We start from the raw sequence: 17,303 nt of genomic DNA, 5'->3' as shown, positions 1-17,303 counted from the left end.
TACCGCATAAACGTGAGAAGAAAAGTCGAGGAAAAGTAGGAAACGGAAGGTGAGTGTGAGTGAGAAACTCGATGTATTTACTTACAATCGGGTGAGTAACTTGTGCAAGCCAGCGGACAAGAATTAATCCTTAGCAGGAAAGATTTCTTTGTATAACTTGGTAGTTTAAAAAGCGCTCGTATTCTTTCGCTGAGTCAGACAAAGTGTAATTAGCAAAACCCTAAATTCACAATCAAAACTATTTGTTGCATCTAAGAAGGGAGAAAGGCAACATTTGTCTCTTTCTTTCAAATTACAGGATGAGAGGGCTTCTAGTTGGTTTCCATTTCTATCCCGTTCTGTTGAGTGGTTTTGCATTGTTTCTTGTGGCTTTCAGTTCGTCTTTGCACACTGACTTGACCAGGGACGCGGTTTTCGAGAGAGTTGAAGGTAACACATGAATATGTGATACCTCCCAACACAGTGATATTTTTTTCCGACGGGATGTGAATGTTTCAAGTGCCATGGGCGAAAACTCGGATCGGATGACACAGACTTTGGCTGTGTCACAATAAACTTTACATGATCCCTCCTCCCCCCAAATAAGGCTCTGTGACATTCTTACAATCCCCTTCATTGGAAGTAAATCTCCATTCTTCCCCCTTTATACTCTGTTGCCATAGCAGTTCGCCCTAAAAAATGTATGAGATCGCCACACAATCACAATAAAAGCAACGGGAACTTTCTACGCGCAACCCTCATAACTCTCAGGGCTTCTTCATATTCGCCTTTGAACGATATCAAGAATCAAGATGACCTTAAGACAGGGTAATTAACTATACACAAACTGTGGTATTAAAGTATCCAAAATAAACCGAGTGATGAGAACATGAAACACGATTGTGTTGTTTTTCAAGGATTTGAGCTAACAGGTCATATCACCAAGACATTATATGCTGACGAAATAACCTGTGGAGTGAGATGCCTTCAAGATGAAAACTGCCAATCTTACAACAGCAAATCCGATGCTAATGATGCAAAGAAGGAATGTCAACTGAGTAATCAAACCAAACAATCAAGTCCGGAAAACCTGAGGCGTAACCCACGTTCTACTTATTATGGAAGAGGTACTGTTGAGTAAGGTGCTTAACATTATGGAAAAGTTAGTGGAGGTGTGAGGGTAGGGAGCAGGGGTATGAAGGGTCGGAGTATTTTGGTTGTCACAATAAAGTTTTCCTGATCCTAACATAACGTTCCGAATTTTTCTATCGATCTTCCTCATTGGCCGCCAATTTTCTTTAGTCCCACCTTTGAACTCTGTTAGCGACGACTGATCCCCTCTCCATTCCCTTTGAAAACAATGATATCCCCCACTAAGACCAAGGGTCAAAAAGTCAAAAATGGTGACCTATTTCTTACTTTTGATTAGTGCTTTTCAGAGCTCTGTCATGTCACGTGTACATCCATGTATAGCCTTTCCCGAGAGAATATGAAGTTTAAAATCTCTTGCTTTTCCTTATAATGATAGGTTTCCATTTTCTTAATTAAAATTTCCGAAATGAAGAGCTCTCTAATAATTACGCGATAGGATCTACTAATGGAATAAGACCTCTGTGGCGTGTTTTGTTTCTTAGATTGATCCTCTTCTCGTTTTAAATGATCATTCTTCCCTTCTCCTCTGCAGATAAAAGACGAGGTTGGGATTCTGCTCATCCGGCCCTCTCCTGTAAAGAAATTCTGGACTCTGGACACTCCAAAGGAGACGGGGAGTATTGGATCGACCCGGAGAAGAGTGGAAACCCTTTGAAGGTCTATTGTGACATGTCAAGATCTGGTGGTAAGAAAATGAATTTTTTTTGAGACACGAGGACTTCAACAGGAGTATATTTGACTTGGAGCATTTTCTATTGGAACGTTCTAGTCTTGGCTATTCGTGCTTTCTCAACAAAGATCCTTCTTATGTTTTGAATCAAAAGTATAGCAGAATTCTTGAAAATGATTGGTTATAATCAGCCGGCCGATTTTAGCACTAATAGGACAGTGTACGCGTCATACTTGTAATTGGACAGTGTAATAGGACCGTTGAAGGGACAGTTAACGCATCATGCCTGTGTGAGTAGACAGAACGTGTCATGTGTGCGCTGTTGTCTCGCATTTCGCCGAGTAAACTGTTCTTTTAATTTTTTTATGAAAACGTATAACCGATGTCCAGTTTCTTTCTCAAATTTTGTCATAGTTTTAAGTAATTGGTAACAGGCCTTCTTGTCCTCTAATTCTGTCTGTAATGATACGAGTGATTAACAAATCGGACTCCCGCTTTGCGGTCGTACGATTCTGTAAATCACTCGTATGATTACAGACCCAATTGGGCTCCACTCGGTCCTGTTACCATTTAATATGTTCAAAATTCTAGTTTCATGGATGTCACCATATGATTTAGGTTTGTTTTATTTTAGGAGGTTGGCTTCTGGTGTCAAATGTTGAGTTCGGAAGTCCCTCTCCTAAGGTGTCAGTTGAGACATCATACCGTGGAATAGGTAAGTCACACATGGTTCTGCAGAAAAGTGCCATGAAAGAGCTCAGAAGACACTTGTCCTTCACTCAGCTGAGATTCCATTGCCGCAAGAAACAGGGACGCACATTCCACGTGGTCACAGCTTCCAACAGCTCAGGTGAAGCTGTGGTCCGGTACTTCAGCGGTCAGAGAGATGAGCAACCGGACGCATGTGGTTCGTTTGTGAGATTGACGCGGGATGACAATTCCGAGTTAGCTGGCATTTGCAAAGATTGGGGTCAACTAGTAAATGGAAAGTGGGGACATGGTGAAGATCAAAAGAGGCTATACTCGTATCCCGTCTTGAGAAGAAACAAGTATCGCCTTAGGGTCCGACTGGAAATCACTGACGACCTTCAAAAAATGGATTGTGATGATCGCTCCCTTCACAATAATGGCACTGACGGCGATTTCTGGAGAGTCTTTGTTCGTTAGTTGCGTCTATCTGTACACCAAGCAACCCTTGACTGTGCGAATAACAGTAACAAACCAATAAAGCCAAAATAAAGACAAATGCATCGTTACACTCATCAGGTTATAAGAATTTTTTTCTTTCCATTTCGGGGCAAGGGAAAGCAATCCTCATTGTTTCCATGGGGCCAGTCATTTTAATTTTTATTTTTGAAAATATTTCTCATACATCCCAAACCGAATATAACTGCCAAAAATCACTTTTTGTACTGACGTGGCTGGCACACACATTTGCTGCGGTTTCACGGTGAACAACCTTATCGCGCGGGAGTCGAAAGTTAAAGTTGTTGTCTCCTCGGGGGCTTAGAGAATTTTGTTCCCCTAGAAAGTTAGTGTATTTTGATTCACGGCGCGTGACTTATTCAACCGTCCAATCAAAAAACCTTTTTGAGTTGAGAGATACATAACGATAAAATTTTCACAACTGCTTAAATAAAAGGTTGAACTAGTGACCATGTCAACCTCAACGTTAAGTTGAAGGACTCTAAACATGATTGGCTAGTTGATCGGATCGCGAGCGTCGCACGTGAATACTAAAAATTCCAGAGGAAGAGGAAAGAATACTTTGCAGTTCGAAAAAAACTCACTACTGTCACAAGAAAATTTCAACGACCTGTTTGATATGGTGGGAAGCCTTTGAGAAAAACCATGCTTAGGTTTTGACCTTCAACCCCTCGGGGATTGGGGAAGGGTTTTATTCCACTTTTTAGACATGACACGAGTTTTTATACTGTAACCAATCACAATCAAAAAAATTTTCAATGATTGAGAGGTTTATATCAAACATAATAACCGGGCAATATATATATAACTTTTTTTTATCGTGTTCATTGTTCACAGATTCAAGAACTATATTATCAAGTCAAGAACTATATTATGCTTTCAGTACCCATAAGCTCCTTTTCCTTCGGGTTTTCAGTCGACTCAAATCTCGATATCAGCAACGTCATGTGTCCCTTGGAAGAAAGCGTTGCCGATGTGGCGGACCAGAGTAGGTTATGCAAGGGCTCTTTTCATACCGCATGCAGTTTACAATTAGGAGGCTAAAATAATCGTCATTCCAAACACAGGGGGTTGTTCTACCATATCGAAGGTCTCTGTGTCAGGAAGTCCACTGAACTCACACTATCAATAATCTCTCTAAGAGAATGAGACTAGACATTGCATTTTTAAAAACCAGTGGTATCGGTGTTCTCTCAGTGATACAATGCTGATGACTCGCGTGCAGATTTGCTCGATTGTTTATGACAAAATACCGTAAACGAATAATAGCTATGACTCATGTTTGTTGTATTTAGCTAATTGTCGAGAGAGGATTGTCCTTTCATTTTTCTTGTTTTTAATTTAATCCTTACCGGCTTTACGCCTAACCATGGGAAGAATTCTCCATTTGACTACCTCAAGATAAAATAAGAACCTGAAATAAAAGGAAAGACAAAAATTCAGATAAAATGCATCATTTTACGCGACAGCACACTTACAGTCTAGACATTCATAACTATCGCTAGGAAACGTGATAAAGTGATTCATTGCTTTAAGACGGCCAAACTGCAACTAGAGGGCGCTTAAAAACTTCAAAAAAATTTATAGTTTAAATCTACATGATTATAAATAGTTTGTAGTGAAAACTGCTGTACTCTAAATAGAGAATTCTTACCATGGTTACGTGTGACCATGGTAAGAATTCCCGATTTACTCCCTCAAGATAAAATAAGAATCTGATACAAAAGGAATGACAAAAATACAGATAAAATGCATCATTTTGCGCAACAGCACATTTAAAGTCTAGGCAGTCAGAATCACAGGTAGGAAACTTAAGAAAGTGATTCATTGTTTTAAGACGACGGAACTACAACTAAAGGCAGTCAATTTTCTACACTTCCGGTCTCTTTTTATACTCTGCTCCTAAGCAAAAACATGGGATTGTCCCAAAATCAGGTAAAAACAACGGAAACTTTCTACACTTAACTCTTATAAGTCTTAGGGCTTCTTCATATTCACCTGTGCACGATATCAAGAATCAAGATGACCTCTTAAGACAGGGTGAACAACTACACACAAACTGTATTATGATAGTATCCAAAGTAAACTGTATAATAATAAAATGAAACACGATTGTGTTGTTTTTCTAGGATTTGAGCTAGTTGGTCGTATTACCAAGACATTATAAGCTGACGAAATAAGCTGTGGATTGAGATGCCTTCAAGATAAAAAATGCCAATCTTACAACAGCAAATCCGATGTTAGTGATGCAAAGAAGTAATGTCAGCTGAGTAACCGAACTAAAAAATTAAGTCCCGGAAAATCTGAGGCGTAACCCACGTTCTAATTATTATGGAAGAAGTACTGTTGAGTAACGTGCTTAACCTTAGGAACAAGTCATATTTTTACCACCTGGGTAGAAGGGGAGAAAAGGGGAAAGGAAAGGAAAGGTCACAGCATTTCGGTTGTCACAATTAATCGAGTCAGCCAATTTTCAAATCAATTTTCAATTTAGGTTCCACCTTAAAAGTCTGTCAGCGACGACCGATCCCATCTCCGTTCCCTTTGAAAACCAGGATACCCCCCACCCCCCCCCCCCCGTAAGACCCTCCTACCCCTCCCACTCCCTTTTTCCAAGCGAAGAATGGTGACTTATTCCTTACTTCTCCTAAATTTTTTTAATTGTGCTCTGCTTTTATTTTCTTTAACCCTTTAACTCCCATGAGTGACCAAGACAGAATTTCTCTTTACACTATCAATACAATATTAACCAGATAAGTGGTGAGAATAAAGAAAAATTTCAATTTGGGGATAATTAGTTGATCAAATATTAAATTCTTTAAACTAAAATTATAAGAATTGTATGGTTGACAATAAGTAGAATTACAAATTTGATCTGGGAGTTAAAGGGTTAACTGTGTCAAACTTAAGTTTGTGCTTAAAGCTGCAACTAACCCGAAGATTGCTTTCATTTTTTAGGTGCTGGTGGTACACAGCGGCTTCCAAGAGCTGTTGGGAAGTCTCTGGCTATGGAAATGGTACTAACAGGAGATCCTATTTCAGCAGAAGATGCACAGAAATCAGGTCCATGTTCCTTTTAACTTAGCTCCTATTTTTGACCAGTTGTTCATCATTACCTCTTTACCTTACAAAATCGATCAACATGCAACTTCTCCCTGTAATAAACATACATCTGCAACGGAGACGCACTGTTTTATGCTAAACACTTGTGTAAGCCTGCAAAATTTGAGTTAAAGGCGTAGATTTTTCCCTTCTGTTTGTTAGCATTTCCGCGAAGGAACCGTTCACTTCCGAAGATGTCCGCACTCTTCCGAAGACGTTTTTTAGAGTTTACGTAAACTTGTATGTCTTCAGTACTCTCCTCTCTTATTAAAAGCTCTCGGCAAAAGTTATTTGCGCCAACCTTTCTCTTCGTTTTGATTCAAGTACATTTACTCTGTATACTTTTTTCAAAAAGTCGCAGTTAAGGCCGCGTTACCTCAAGTTGTTCAGTTAGGTTTAAGGGTTAATAAAATTATGAACTTGGGGCATGCACTCCTGTGATAAAACTGCATAAACGTATGAGAATTATTGGCGTCGGCTTTGTCAGGTGGGGCATTGCGCACTCATTCTCGAGATTTTTCTTCACTTAGATCTAAATTCAAATTGCAGACTTAAAAACTTTCTTTTTTTCTTTGGCCTGGTTAGTAAAGTCTTCCCCGCAGAAGAGCTCGTAGATGAAGCTATCAAGACAGCTGCAAAAATATCATCCTTGTCGAAGATTGCCGTATAGATCGCCAAAGAAGCTGTCAACACAGGTATTGCCCTGGCAGTTGTAACCGTCCGATTGACTGTTTCCTGTCATGAGTTGTACCTCGATTATTCGAAAGATTTTATGTCAACTGAAGTCGGTGTTGATCTTGTCCATCGCTAGACGTTTCTTGTTGGTTTACCAGTCAACTTCAAAACAGTTACCTATCCTATTTGACTGTTCTACTGCGAAACTATCTTTTTTCTAGTTACCGAAATAGCCCAAAACATCATGACGTACTTCCATTCACAAGAGTAAAATTGATTGTTTCTAAGCCATCATCTTAATTGAAGCAAACTGAGAAAATGAGGTAGATTTTTGCGCAAGCAGAGAAGAGAGAAGAACTTGATCTCGCGTAGGGTTTTGTTGCCTCGGGATATAAATCATCATGACTGACCTGCTTGAGTCCAAAAGTTTAACAGTTTACAAGAAATGCATGTAAGAACAATTTATTGTCGTTGCATTCCCTTTGATAGTTCCGTAGATGGTTGAATTTCCCAAATGTCTTTTTGTTTAGGCTACGAGATGTCACTGGCAGAAGGACTGCATTTTGAGAAAAGAATGTTTCACTCAACATTTTCAACAGTAAGTTAATATTGATCGGCGTTTACACTTGAAAGAAGACGGCAATTGCAATACAAAGTGGTAAAGCCACTTAACCATTTCCCGAAAACATATCACCTACTCTCTCTGATTTAGAGCAATACACTGAATACTTCACGTCTTCAGCGCAGCCGGTTAAAATGTTCTTATGTTCCCGCTAAAAGCGTTGCTCCATCTTTCTGCATGTAAACTACACACAACCCACAATTCCTCTATTCGCTCTGACGAAAGGCTAACGCTAGGAACGTCAGCTTTAGAAAGTCTCTATGGTGGCTATTTTTACATTATCAACGCTTTTGATGTAAATAATATTTGTGATACCCCACCTGCCGCAACACCACAGTTTCTCTAGACACTAACCTCGTCTGTTCGATTGTTACCATGGTGATGAATAACAGTGTACTGAATTTGAATGGACTTGCGATGAAACTTTCCCGAAGGAAAAATTTCTCCTTTTCTTTTATTTCGCAGGACGATCGAAAGGAAGGGATGACAGCTTTTGTAGAGAAACGAAAAGCCGAATTCACGGACAATTAGTATCTGTTATTTTTCGGAAAGTCGTAGCTTTCGAGAACTTTGGATTTTTGTGTGGGATTGTTAGAGCAGGTGAAAGAATAATGAAAACTTATATAAAATTGTGTGAAGGGCAATGAAAACACTCAGCATGAATTTTCACCAAAAAAAAAAAAACTTTACTGGCGAAATTGATAGAAAAAATAAAATAAATAAAGTAAAATCATAGTCATTTTTCGTTCGTTCGCTCATCTGTTGAACGGATACCGTGGGGTATACATTGGAACTGGGGCGAGTATAGATTTAAGTTCTGCACAGTTCGATATGTTAATAAGACTCGAGTCAGGAAAACTAACTGACGCCCCAGATGACGGCTCTTCAGTAAACTTTCTGGAAAATTAATCCAAGACAAACCAAGTTTTCGACTTGTTTCCTCTCTGTTCAATTTCCTTTCGTTTTGAATCAAATTCGTGGAAGAAATGGATTTTATTTGCTGTAAGGCACCTTGTTTAAATTGCCTTAAGGTTCAATGGCTATATGATAATTGTTTTTTCTTTTTCGGTCCAGGAGGTTTCCCAGCTAGCCTCGACCTTTTGTGCAGGGCATGATTTTCATGGTTTTCGTGAATTTTTTTGCGAAGTGCAAACTAAGCGTACTATTACACTTTCACTGGAATGTTTGTATTCACGCTTGACGCACGTGATTCGACCAACTAGCCAATCATGTTTAGATCCTTGAACTCAACGTTGAGGTTGGCGTGGTCAATTTCCTTGGCTCTAGTTCAACCTTTAATTAAGAAAGCAGTTGTGAAAATTTAATCGTTATGTACCTCTCAGCTCAAATAGGTTTTCTGATTGGAGGAGAACAAGTCGCGAGCCGTGAATCAAACCAACTTTCTATGGTGAACAAAATTCACTAAGCCCCTTGGTAAACAACAACTTGAACTTTCGACTCTCACGGGATAATGTCGTGCACCGTGAAACTGCAGCTAATTTGAGTGCCAGCATGCGTAAAAAAATAATATTTTAGCAGTCATAACACTTTTGAAAATTAAAATCAAAGTGACTGGCCCCATGGGAAATAGTAAGAATTGCTTTCCTTTGACCCGCAATGAAAACAAAACTCATTGTTTCCCCTACAGTCAGTTAGTCGCTTAATTTATCAACCTTGCCAGATGTCTGTATTAGAATTGTCTGGAAGCGAGAGTAAACAATATTAGCAGGGTATTAGCTAGAGTGCAAAAGATGAGAAAATGATTGGAGCATCGAAAGAAATATGTTTCTTAGCATATTGGCTTCGGTTATCAGATTTAACTAACACGGGTGCAAAACAGGAACACACAAAAACATGTATGGTACAACAGATATACCAACACATTATGAGTCATAAATGTACGAGTTAGAACGTGAGAAGGAATCCCGTCAGTTTTATCACTGAAGAAAACTTTTAACCTTGAAATTACATCCTGTGGTTCTTTTAGTTTTCATTAGGCGAATTTAGCTTTGTTTGATGGGAAAAAGTTGCTCTGTATCCTGAATGCGACTAATTGAGAAAAGAAATCCGGCTAATAAAAACAATCCGAGTAATCTAGGTTTGTTTCTAATTAAATGCCCCCAAGCTTTACTCAAATGTAAAGAAACGCTAACCCCAAGTCGTGATCAGTACTTCGTGCAAAGTTGACTGATGCATAATTTATGTATGGGTTCTTAAGCTGTTTCTATTTTTTTCTTTTAATCATTGTCTCAACTTTCATTAAAATTGTATAAAAAGTTGAAAAAAGAGCTTTTCGATACAAAAATACGAGAGGAGTGGAAGGAAACTGAAGGTAAGAATATACTGGTTTCAAGAAGATTGCTCTCTAAGTTTGATAACAACATAAATCTTGAATAGTCAGCCACTTGGATAAATACGTTTGAGTGAGAAGTATATATACAAAAGACCTTTACTACCGCATAAACGTGAGAAGAAAAGTCGAGGAAAAGTAAGAAACAGAAGGTAAGTTTGAGAGATGAAAACTGCCAATCTTACAACAGCAAATCCCACGTTAATGATGCAAAGAAGGAATGTCAACTGAGTAATCAAACCAAAAAATCAAGTCCGGAAAACCTGAGGCGTAACCCACGTTCTACTTATTATCATGGAAGAGGTACTGTTGAGTAAGGTGCTAAACATTATGGAAAAGTTAGTGGAGGTGGGAGGGAGGGTATAAAAGGTCGGAGTAGTTTGGTTGTCACAACAAAGTTTTCTTGATCCTTCCATAACGTTCCTAACTATTCTATCGATCTTTCTCATTGGCAGTCAATTTTCTTTAGTCCCACCTTTAAACTCTGTTAGCGACGACTGATCCCTTCTCCATTCCCTTTGAAAACAATGATATTCCCCCCTAAGACCCTGCCACCCCTCCCACCCCCTCTTTCCAAGTCAAAAATGGTGACCTCTTTCTTACTTCTGATTAGCGCTTTTCAGAGCTCTGTCATGTTACGTGTACATCCACGTATAATCTTTCCCGAGGGAATATGAAGTTAAAAATCTCTTGCTTTTCCTTATAATGATAGGTTTTTCATTTTCTTAGTTTAAATTTAAATATCCAAAATCAAGAGCTATCTAATAATTACACGAAAGGAACTACTTATGGAATAAGACCTCTGTGGCGTGTTTTGTTTCTTAGTTTGATCCTCTTTTCGTTCCAAATTATTATTCTTCTCTTTTCCTATGCAGATAAACGAGGTTGGGACTCTGCTCATCCGGCCTTCTCCTGTAAAGAAATTCTGGACTCTGGACATTCCAAAGGAGACGGGGAGTATTGGATCGACCCAGAGAAGAGTGGAAACCCTTTGAAGGTCTATTGTGACATGTCAAGATCTGGTGGTAAGAGAACGAATTGGTTTCTTAAGACACGAGGACTTCAACAATAGTATATCTGACTTGGTAGAGTTGTTATTGGAACGTTATGGTCTTGGCTATTCTTTTTGTCTCTACCAAGATCCTTATTATGTTTTGAATCAAAACTACAGCAGAATTCTCGAAAGTGATTGGTTATCATCAGCCGGCCGATTTGAACACTAATAGGACAGTTAACGCGTCATGCCTGTGTGAGTGGACAGAACGCGTCATGTGCGCGCTGTTGTCTCGCATTTCGCCGAGTAAACTGTTGTTTTTCGTTTTATGGAAACGTATAACCGATGTCTAGTTTCTTTCTCAAATTTTGTCATAGTTTTGACTAATTGGTAACAGGCCTTCTTGTCGTCCAATTCTGTTTATAATGATACGAGTGACTAACAAATCGGACCCCCGCTTTGCGGTCATACGATTCTGTAAATCACTCGTATGATTACAGACCCAATTGGACTCCACTCGGTCCTGTTACCATTTAATATGTCCAAAATTCTAGTTACATGGATGTCACCAGATCATTTAGGTTTGTTTTATTTTAGGAGGTTGGCTTCTGGTGTCAAATGTTGAGTTCGGAAGTCCCTCTCCTAAGGTGTCAATTGAGACATCATACCGTGGAATAGGTAAGTCACACATGGTTCTGCAAAAAAGTGCCATGAAAGAGCTCAGAAGACACTTGTCCTTTACTCAGCTGAGATTCCACTGCCACAAGAAACAGGGACGCACATTCCACGTGGTCACAGCTTCCAACAGCTCAGGCGAAGCTGTGGTCCGGTACTTCAGCGGTCAGACAGATGAGCAACCGGACGCCTGTGGTTCGTTTGTGAGATTGACGTTGGATGACAATTCCCAGTTAGCTGGCATTTGCAAAGAATGGGGTCGACTAGTAAGTGGAGAGTACCGGGTTGGAAAGTGGGGACATGGTGAAGATCAAAACAGGCTATACCGGTTTCCCGTCTTCAAAAGAGACAAGTATCACCTTAGGGTCCAACTGCATAACGTTGACGACCTCAAAAAAATGGAATGTGATGATAACACTGGTACCAATGATGACACAAACGGCGATTTCTGGAAAGTCTTTCTTCGTTAGTTGCGTCTATCTGTACACCAAGCAACCCTTGACTGTGCGAATAACAGTAACAAACGAATAAAGCAAAATAAAGACAAATGCACCGTTACACTCATCAGGTTATAAGTAGTTTTTTTCTTTCCATTTCGGGGGAAGGGAAAGCAATCCTCATTGTTTCCCGTGGGGCCAGTTATTTTGATTTTTATTTTTGAAAATATTTTCTGACACATCCCAAACCGAATATAACTGCCAAAAATCTCTTTTTGTACGTAGGCTGGCACACACTTTTGCCGCGGTCTCACGGTGAACAACCTTATCGCGCGAGAGTCGAAAGTTAAAGTTGTCTCCTCGGGGACTTAGAAAGAAGAAAGTAAGAGTAGTTTTATTCACGGCGCGTGACATATTCAACCATCCAATCAAAAAACCTATTTGAGTTGAGAGGTACATAACGATTAAATTTTCACAACTGCTTCCTTCTAAATAAAACGAACTAGTGACCACGTCAACCTCAATGTTAAGTTAAAGGACTCTAAACATGATTGGCTAGTTGATCGGATCGCGAGCGTCGCGCGTGAATACTAAAAATTCCATTGGAAGAGGAAGGTACACTTTGCAGTTCGAAAAAAGTTCACTACTGACACAAGAAAATTTCAATGACCTGTTTGATATGGCAGGAAGCCACTGAGAAAAACCATGCTTAGCACGAGAGGTCGAAGCTAGCTGGGAAATCTCCCGGACGATAAAAAAATAATCATCCAGATATTGACCTTCAACCCCTCAGGGACTGGGGAAGGGTTTTATTCCACTTTTTAGACATGACACGAGTTTTTATACTGTAACCAATCACAATCGAAGAAATTTCAATTTTCAATGATTGAGAGGTTTATATCAAACATAATAACCGGGCAGTATATATATATACATATATATATATAATTTTTTTTTTATCGCGTTCAGAGCTTCACGCAAGTCAAGAACTATATTACGCTTTTAGCACCCATAAGCTCCTTTTCCTTTGGGTTTTTAGTCGACTCCAATCTCGATATCAGCAACGTCATGTGCCCTTTGCAAGAAAACGTTGCCGTTGTGGCGGACCAGGGCAGGTTATGTAAGGGCTCTTTTCATACCGCATGCAGTTTACAATTAGGAAGCTAAAATAATCGTCATTCCATACAGAGGGGGTTGTCCTACCATATCGAAGGTCTCTGTGTCAGGAAGTCCACTGAACTCACACGATCAACAACCTCGCTAAGAGGTTGAGACTGGACATTGCATGTTTAAAGACCAATGGTATCTATGTTCTCTCAGTAATACAATGCCGATGCCTCGCGTGCAGATTTGCTCGATTGTTCGTGACAAAATACTGTAAACGAATAATAGCTATGACTCATGTTTGTTGTATTTAGCTAATTGTTGAGAGAGGATTGTCCGTTCATTTTTCTAGTTTTTAATTTAATCCTTACCGGCCCTACGCCTAACCATGGTAAGAATTCTCCCTTTTACTACCTCAAGATAAAATAAAAATCTGAAATAAAAGGAATGACAAAAATACAGATAAAATGCATCATTTTACGCGACAGCGCACTTACAGTCTAGAGAGTCAGAGCTATGGCTGGGAAACGTGATGAAGTGATTCATTGCTTTAAGACGACGAATCTACAACTAAAGGGCGCATAAAAACTTCAAAACAATTTTATAGCTTTTATAGCTAAAAACTACATGGTTATAAATAGTTTATAGTGAAAACTTAAATGGAAAATTCTTACCATGGTTACGTGTGACCATGGTAAGAATTCTCCATTTTACTCCCTCAAGATAGATAAAGAATAAAGTTAAAATTCATCATTCTACGCAACAGCATATTTAAAGTCTCGACAGTCAGAATCATAGCTAGGAAACGTAATAAAGTAATTCATTGTTTTAAGACGACGAAACTACAGGTAAAGGGCGCCTAAAATCTATAAAAACTATAGTATTGTGATGTAGACCCCATAGAGACTGTTTTCTTTAAAGCTTGACTTGTCCATTTCACTTTTGTAATTTTGGCGTTTACGGCGAAAGCCAACTGCTGTATTACTAAACCATTTCGGTTTGTACTAAACCTTTCGTCGTCACGCTAAACCATTTCACTCAACGGTGAGTAGATTGATGCGATACTAAGCCATTGCGGCCTACTATCAACCATTTCCCGACAGCTTTAGGCATTTCACGCTGAACCGTTTGTCATTTCGGCACTGAGTTGAGTAACTTGTGCAAGCCAGCGGACAAGTTTTAATCCTTAGCAGGGAAGGTTCCTTTATATGAGCTGGTAGTTTAAAAAGCGCTCGTATTCTTTCGCCGAGTCAGAAAAAGTGTAATTATAACATAGCTAGTGAATTTGTCTAATCAAATTCAATTGCGCGAGCGTGCTTCATATTCCTTTTGTGCACGCTCATGACGTCAGCAAACAAATCCCTCGGGCAAAAAAAATTTCCAACGGTTGAAAATGTTATAAAACAATGGGCTCATATGTCAGCTGTGTGTTCATCGAGATATGAAGCACGCGGGAAGTTTGGAGAGCACTCAGGAAGCTAGATTTAGCTTTTAGAGTCTAGCCTCTTGAGTGCTCTCTAAACTTCCCGCGTGCTTCATATCTCGATGAACGCACGCTGATGTATGAACCAATTGTTAATTAACAAAACCCTAAATTCACAATCAAAACTACTTGTTGCATCAAAAAAGGGAAAGCGCGACATTTGTCATCTGTTTTTCTTTCTCTCAAATTACAGAATGAGAGGACATCCAGTTGGTTTCCATTTCTGCCCCATTCTGTTGAGTGGTGTTGCTTTGTTTTTTGTGGCTTTCAGTTCGTCTTTGCACACTGACTTAAGCACGGACGAGGTTTTCGAGAGAGTTGAAGGTAACACGTGAATGTGTTATACCTCTGTTATAACACCGTGATATTTTTTTTCCAACGTTTCATACACTTCCGATCTCCCTTTATACCCTGTTGGCCACAACAAATCCCTCTAAAAAAACATGGGATTGCTCCAAAATCGGGGGAAAACAACAGCAACTCTCATAACTCTCAGGGCTTCTTCTTCACCTTTGTACGATATCAAGAATCAAGATGACCTTTTCGGACAGAGTAAACAACTACACACAAACTGTATTATGAAAGTATCCAAAGTAAACTGTACAAGTCCGGAAAACTTGAAGAGTAACCCACGTTTCACTTATTGTGGAAGAGGTGCTGTTGATTAAGGTGCTTAACCTTTGGAACAAGTCACATTTTTATCACCTGGGTAGGGGAGGGGGGAGGGGGAAGGAAAGGTCATAGCATTTTGGTTGTCACAATAATTCGAGTGAGTTAATTTTCTTTGGTCCCAACTTTAAACTCTGTCAGCGACGACTGATCCTATCTCCGTTTCCTTTGAAAACCAGGAGACCCCCACACCTCCCCCCCCCCACCCGTAAGACCTGCTCACTCCTCCCACCCCTCTTTCCAAGCGAAAAATGGTGACCTATTCCTTACTTCTGCTCAGCGTTTTTCAGAGAATATAAAGTTAATGTTCTCATGCCTTTCCTTATAACTTTTCCATTTTCTTAACTTGAGATTGAAGGATGCTATGGATCCTACAAATATTTCCAAAATCAAAAGCTATCTAATGATCACGCGAAAGGAACTACTTTTGGAATAAAACCTATGTGGGGTGTTTTGTTTCTAAGTTTGATCCTCTCCTAGTTCCAAATGATTATTCTTCCTTCTTCCGATGTAGATAAACGAGGCTGGGATTCTGCTCATCCGGCCTTCTCCTGTTAAGAAATTCTGGACTCAAGACACTCCACAGGAGACGGGGAGTATTGGATCGACCTCGAGAAAAGTGGAAAACCTTTGAGGATCTATTGTGACATGTCAAGATATGGTGCACGTGGTAAGTGAATATGTCTTTTTTTGAGACACGAGGACTTTAACCGGAGTATATTTGACTTGGAGCAGTTTCTATTAGGGACTTGTCAGAAATTAGCAGGGGGGGAGGGGGGATGGAAACAGAGGGGGGGTCACAACTTTTTGAGCCTCAGAAAAGGGAGGGGTCATGAAAAATGGGCAGTTAAAAGGGGGAGGGTCATGCAAATATATGCCCGTGATCATGAAGAGGTTCATCCACAGAAGAGAAAGGAAGTTCTTTATTTGGAAGAGGTGGATGATCATGATGAATGTGAGGTAGATGAAGGGGATGAGGCATTACCCACTTGTTCTAGTGATGAAGACTTTGTATTGGGAGAAATAGGAGAGTCGAGTGATCAGTCGGACTCTTAATGCTGTCATCGAAAATGTATGTATGTAGCATGACAAAGAACAGATTAGAAATATATTTTGAGTTTTCATAATACTGACGCACCCTAGTGTATTGCAAGAACTAAATTTTATCATTTATACAAGAGGGGGAGGGTCATGATATTTTAGGCCAAGCTCAAGGGGAGGGTTAGCAAATTTCACTCCCATTGCAGGGATGGGTCACCTAATTTCCGAACCCAAATTTAAAATTCCCACCCCCCTCCCCCCCTGCTAATTTCTGACAAGTCCCTTAAACCATTCTGGTCTTGGCTATTCGTCCTTTCTCTACGAAGATCCTTGTTATGTTTTTTAATCGAAACTGTAAAAAATACTCGAACGTGTTTAGTTATCAAGAGCCTGCCTATTTGAGCACAACAGGGCAGCATGCGCGTCATGCTTGGAATTTGACAGTGTAATAGGACCGTCAAAGGGACAGTTAACACGTCATGTCGTATGAGCGGACAGAACGCGTCATGTGCGGGCGCTGTTGTCTCGCATTTCGCCGAGTAAAGTGTTGTTTTTCGTTTTTATGAAAACGTATAACTAATATCTAGTTTCTTTCTCAAATCTTGTCTTTGTTTTGATTAATTGGTAAGTGTCCTTCTTGTCGTCTAATTCTGTCTTTAATCATACTCGTGATTAAAAAAGTCGGACTCCCGCTTCGCGGTCGTACGATTTTGGTAATCATTCGTATGATTACAGACCAAATTGGACTCCACTTAGTCAGGTTACCATTATTCATATGTAAACAATTCTAGTTACATGAATGTTACCAGATCACTTAGGTTTGCTTTATTTTAGGAGGTTGGCTTCTAGTGTCAAATGTTAAGTTCGGAAGCCCCTCTCCTAAGGTGTCAGTCGAGACATCATACCGTGGAATAGGTAGGTCACAGATGGATCTGCAGAAACGTGCCATGAAAGACACTTGTTCTTCACTCAGCTGAGACTGACTTCCACTGCCACAAGAAACAGGGACGCACGTTCCACATGGTCACAGCTTCCAACAGCTCTGGTGAACCTGTAGTCCAGTACTTCAGCGGTCAGACAGATGAGCGACCGGATGCCTGTGGTTCGTTTGTGAGATTGAAGTAGGATGACAATTCCAAGTTAG

General features: G+C 39.8%; 2 protein-coding genes and 1 pseudogene across 3 annotated transcripts in view; all 3 read left to right on the top strand.

Annotated features, from left to right (window-relative positions):
* The first annotated feature begins 791 nt into the window (after positions 1–791).
* LOC149039149 (uncharacterized) overlaps positions 792–17,303 on the top strand; it is a 28,828-nt gene continuing 12,316 nt past the window's right edge. Inside the window, exons 1-3 of the mRNA XM_089185767.1 lie at positions 792–807; positions 1,664–1,816; positions 10,632–10,781. Coding sequence (XP_089041893.1) covers positions 792–807; positions 1,664–1,816; positions 10,632–10,781 — 319 coding nt within the window. The remainder of the gene's footprint in view (positions 808–1,663; positions 1,817–10,631; positions 10,782–17,303) is intronic.
* LOC149039151 (enoyl-CoA hydratase, mitochondrial-like) lies at positions 6,001–8,145 on the top strand (annotated as a pseudogene). Its single transcript, XR_016180674.1, has 4 exons — positions 6,001–6,068; positions 6,683–6,804; positions 7,315–7,382; positions 7,872–8,145. The product of XR_016180674.1 is annotated as an enoyl-CoA hydratase, mitochondrial-like (transcript).
* Positions 11,176–11,989, top strand: LOC149039150 (uncharacterized). The gene is made up of 2 exons (XM_089184050.1): positions 11,176–11,227; positions 11,351–11,989. Exons 1-2 carry the CDS (start codon positions 11,176–11,178, stop codon positions 11,893–11,895), a joined length of 597 nt encoding a protein of 198 aa, XP_089040176.1. The 3' UTR covers positions 11,896–11,989.

This window comes from Pocillopora damicornis, chromosome 10 (genome assembly GCF_964200805.1).
Source record: "Pocillopora damicornis chromosome 10, jaPocDami1.2, whole genome shotgun sequence".
NCBI classification, from domain to species: domain Eukaryota; kingdom Metazoa; phylum Cnidaria; class Anthozoa; order Scleractinia; family Pocilloporidae; genus Pocillopora; species Pocillopora damicornis.
Note: the sequence above shows the minus strand (reverse complement) of the source record. Positions and strands in the feature narration are given on the sequence as shown.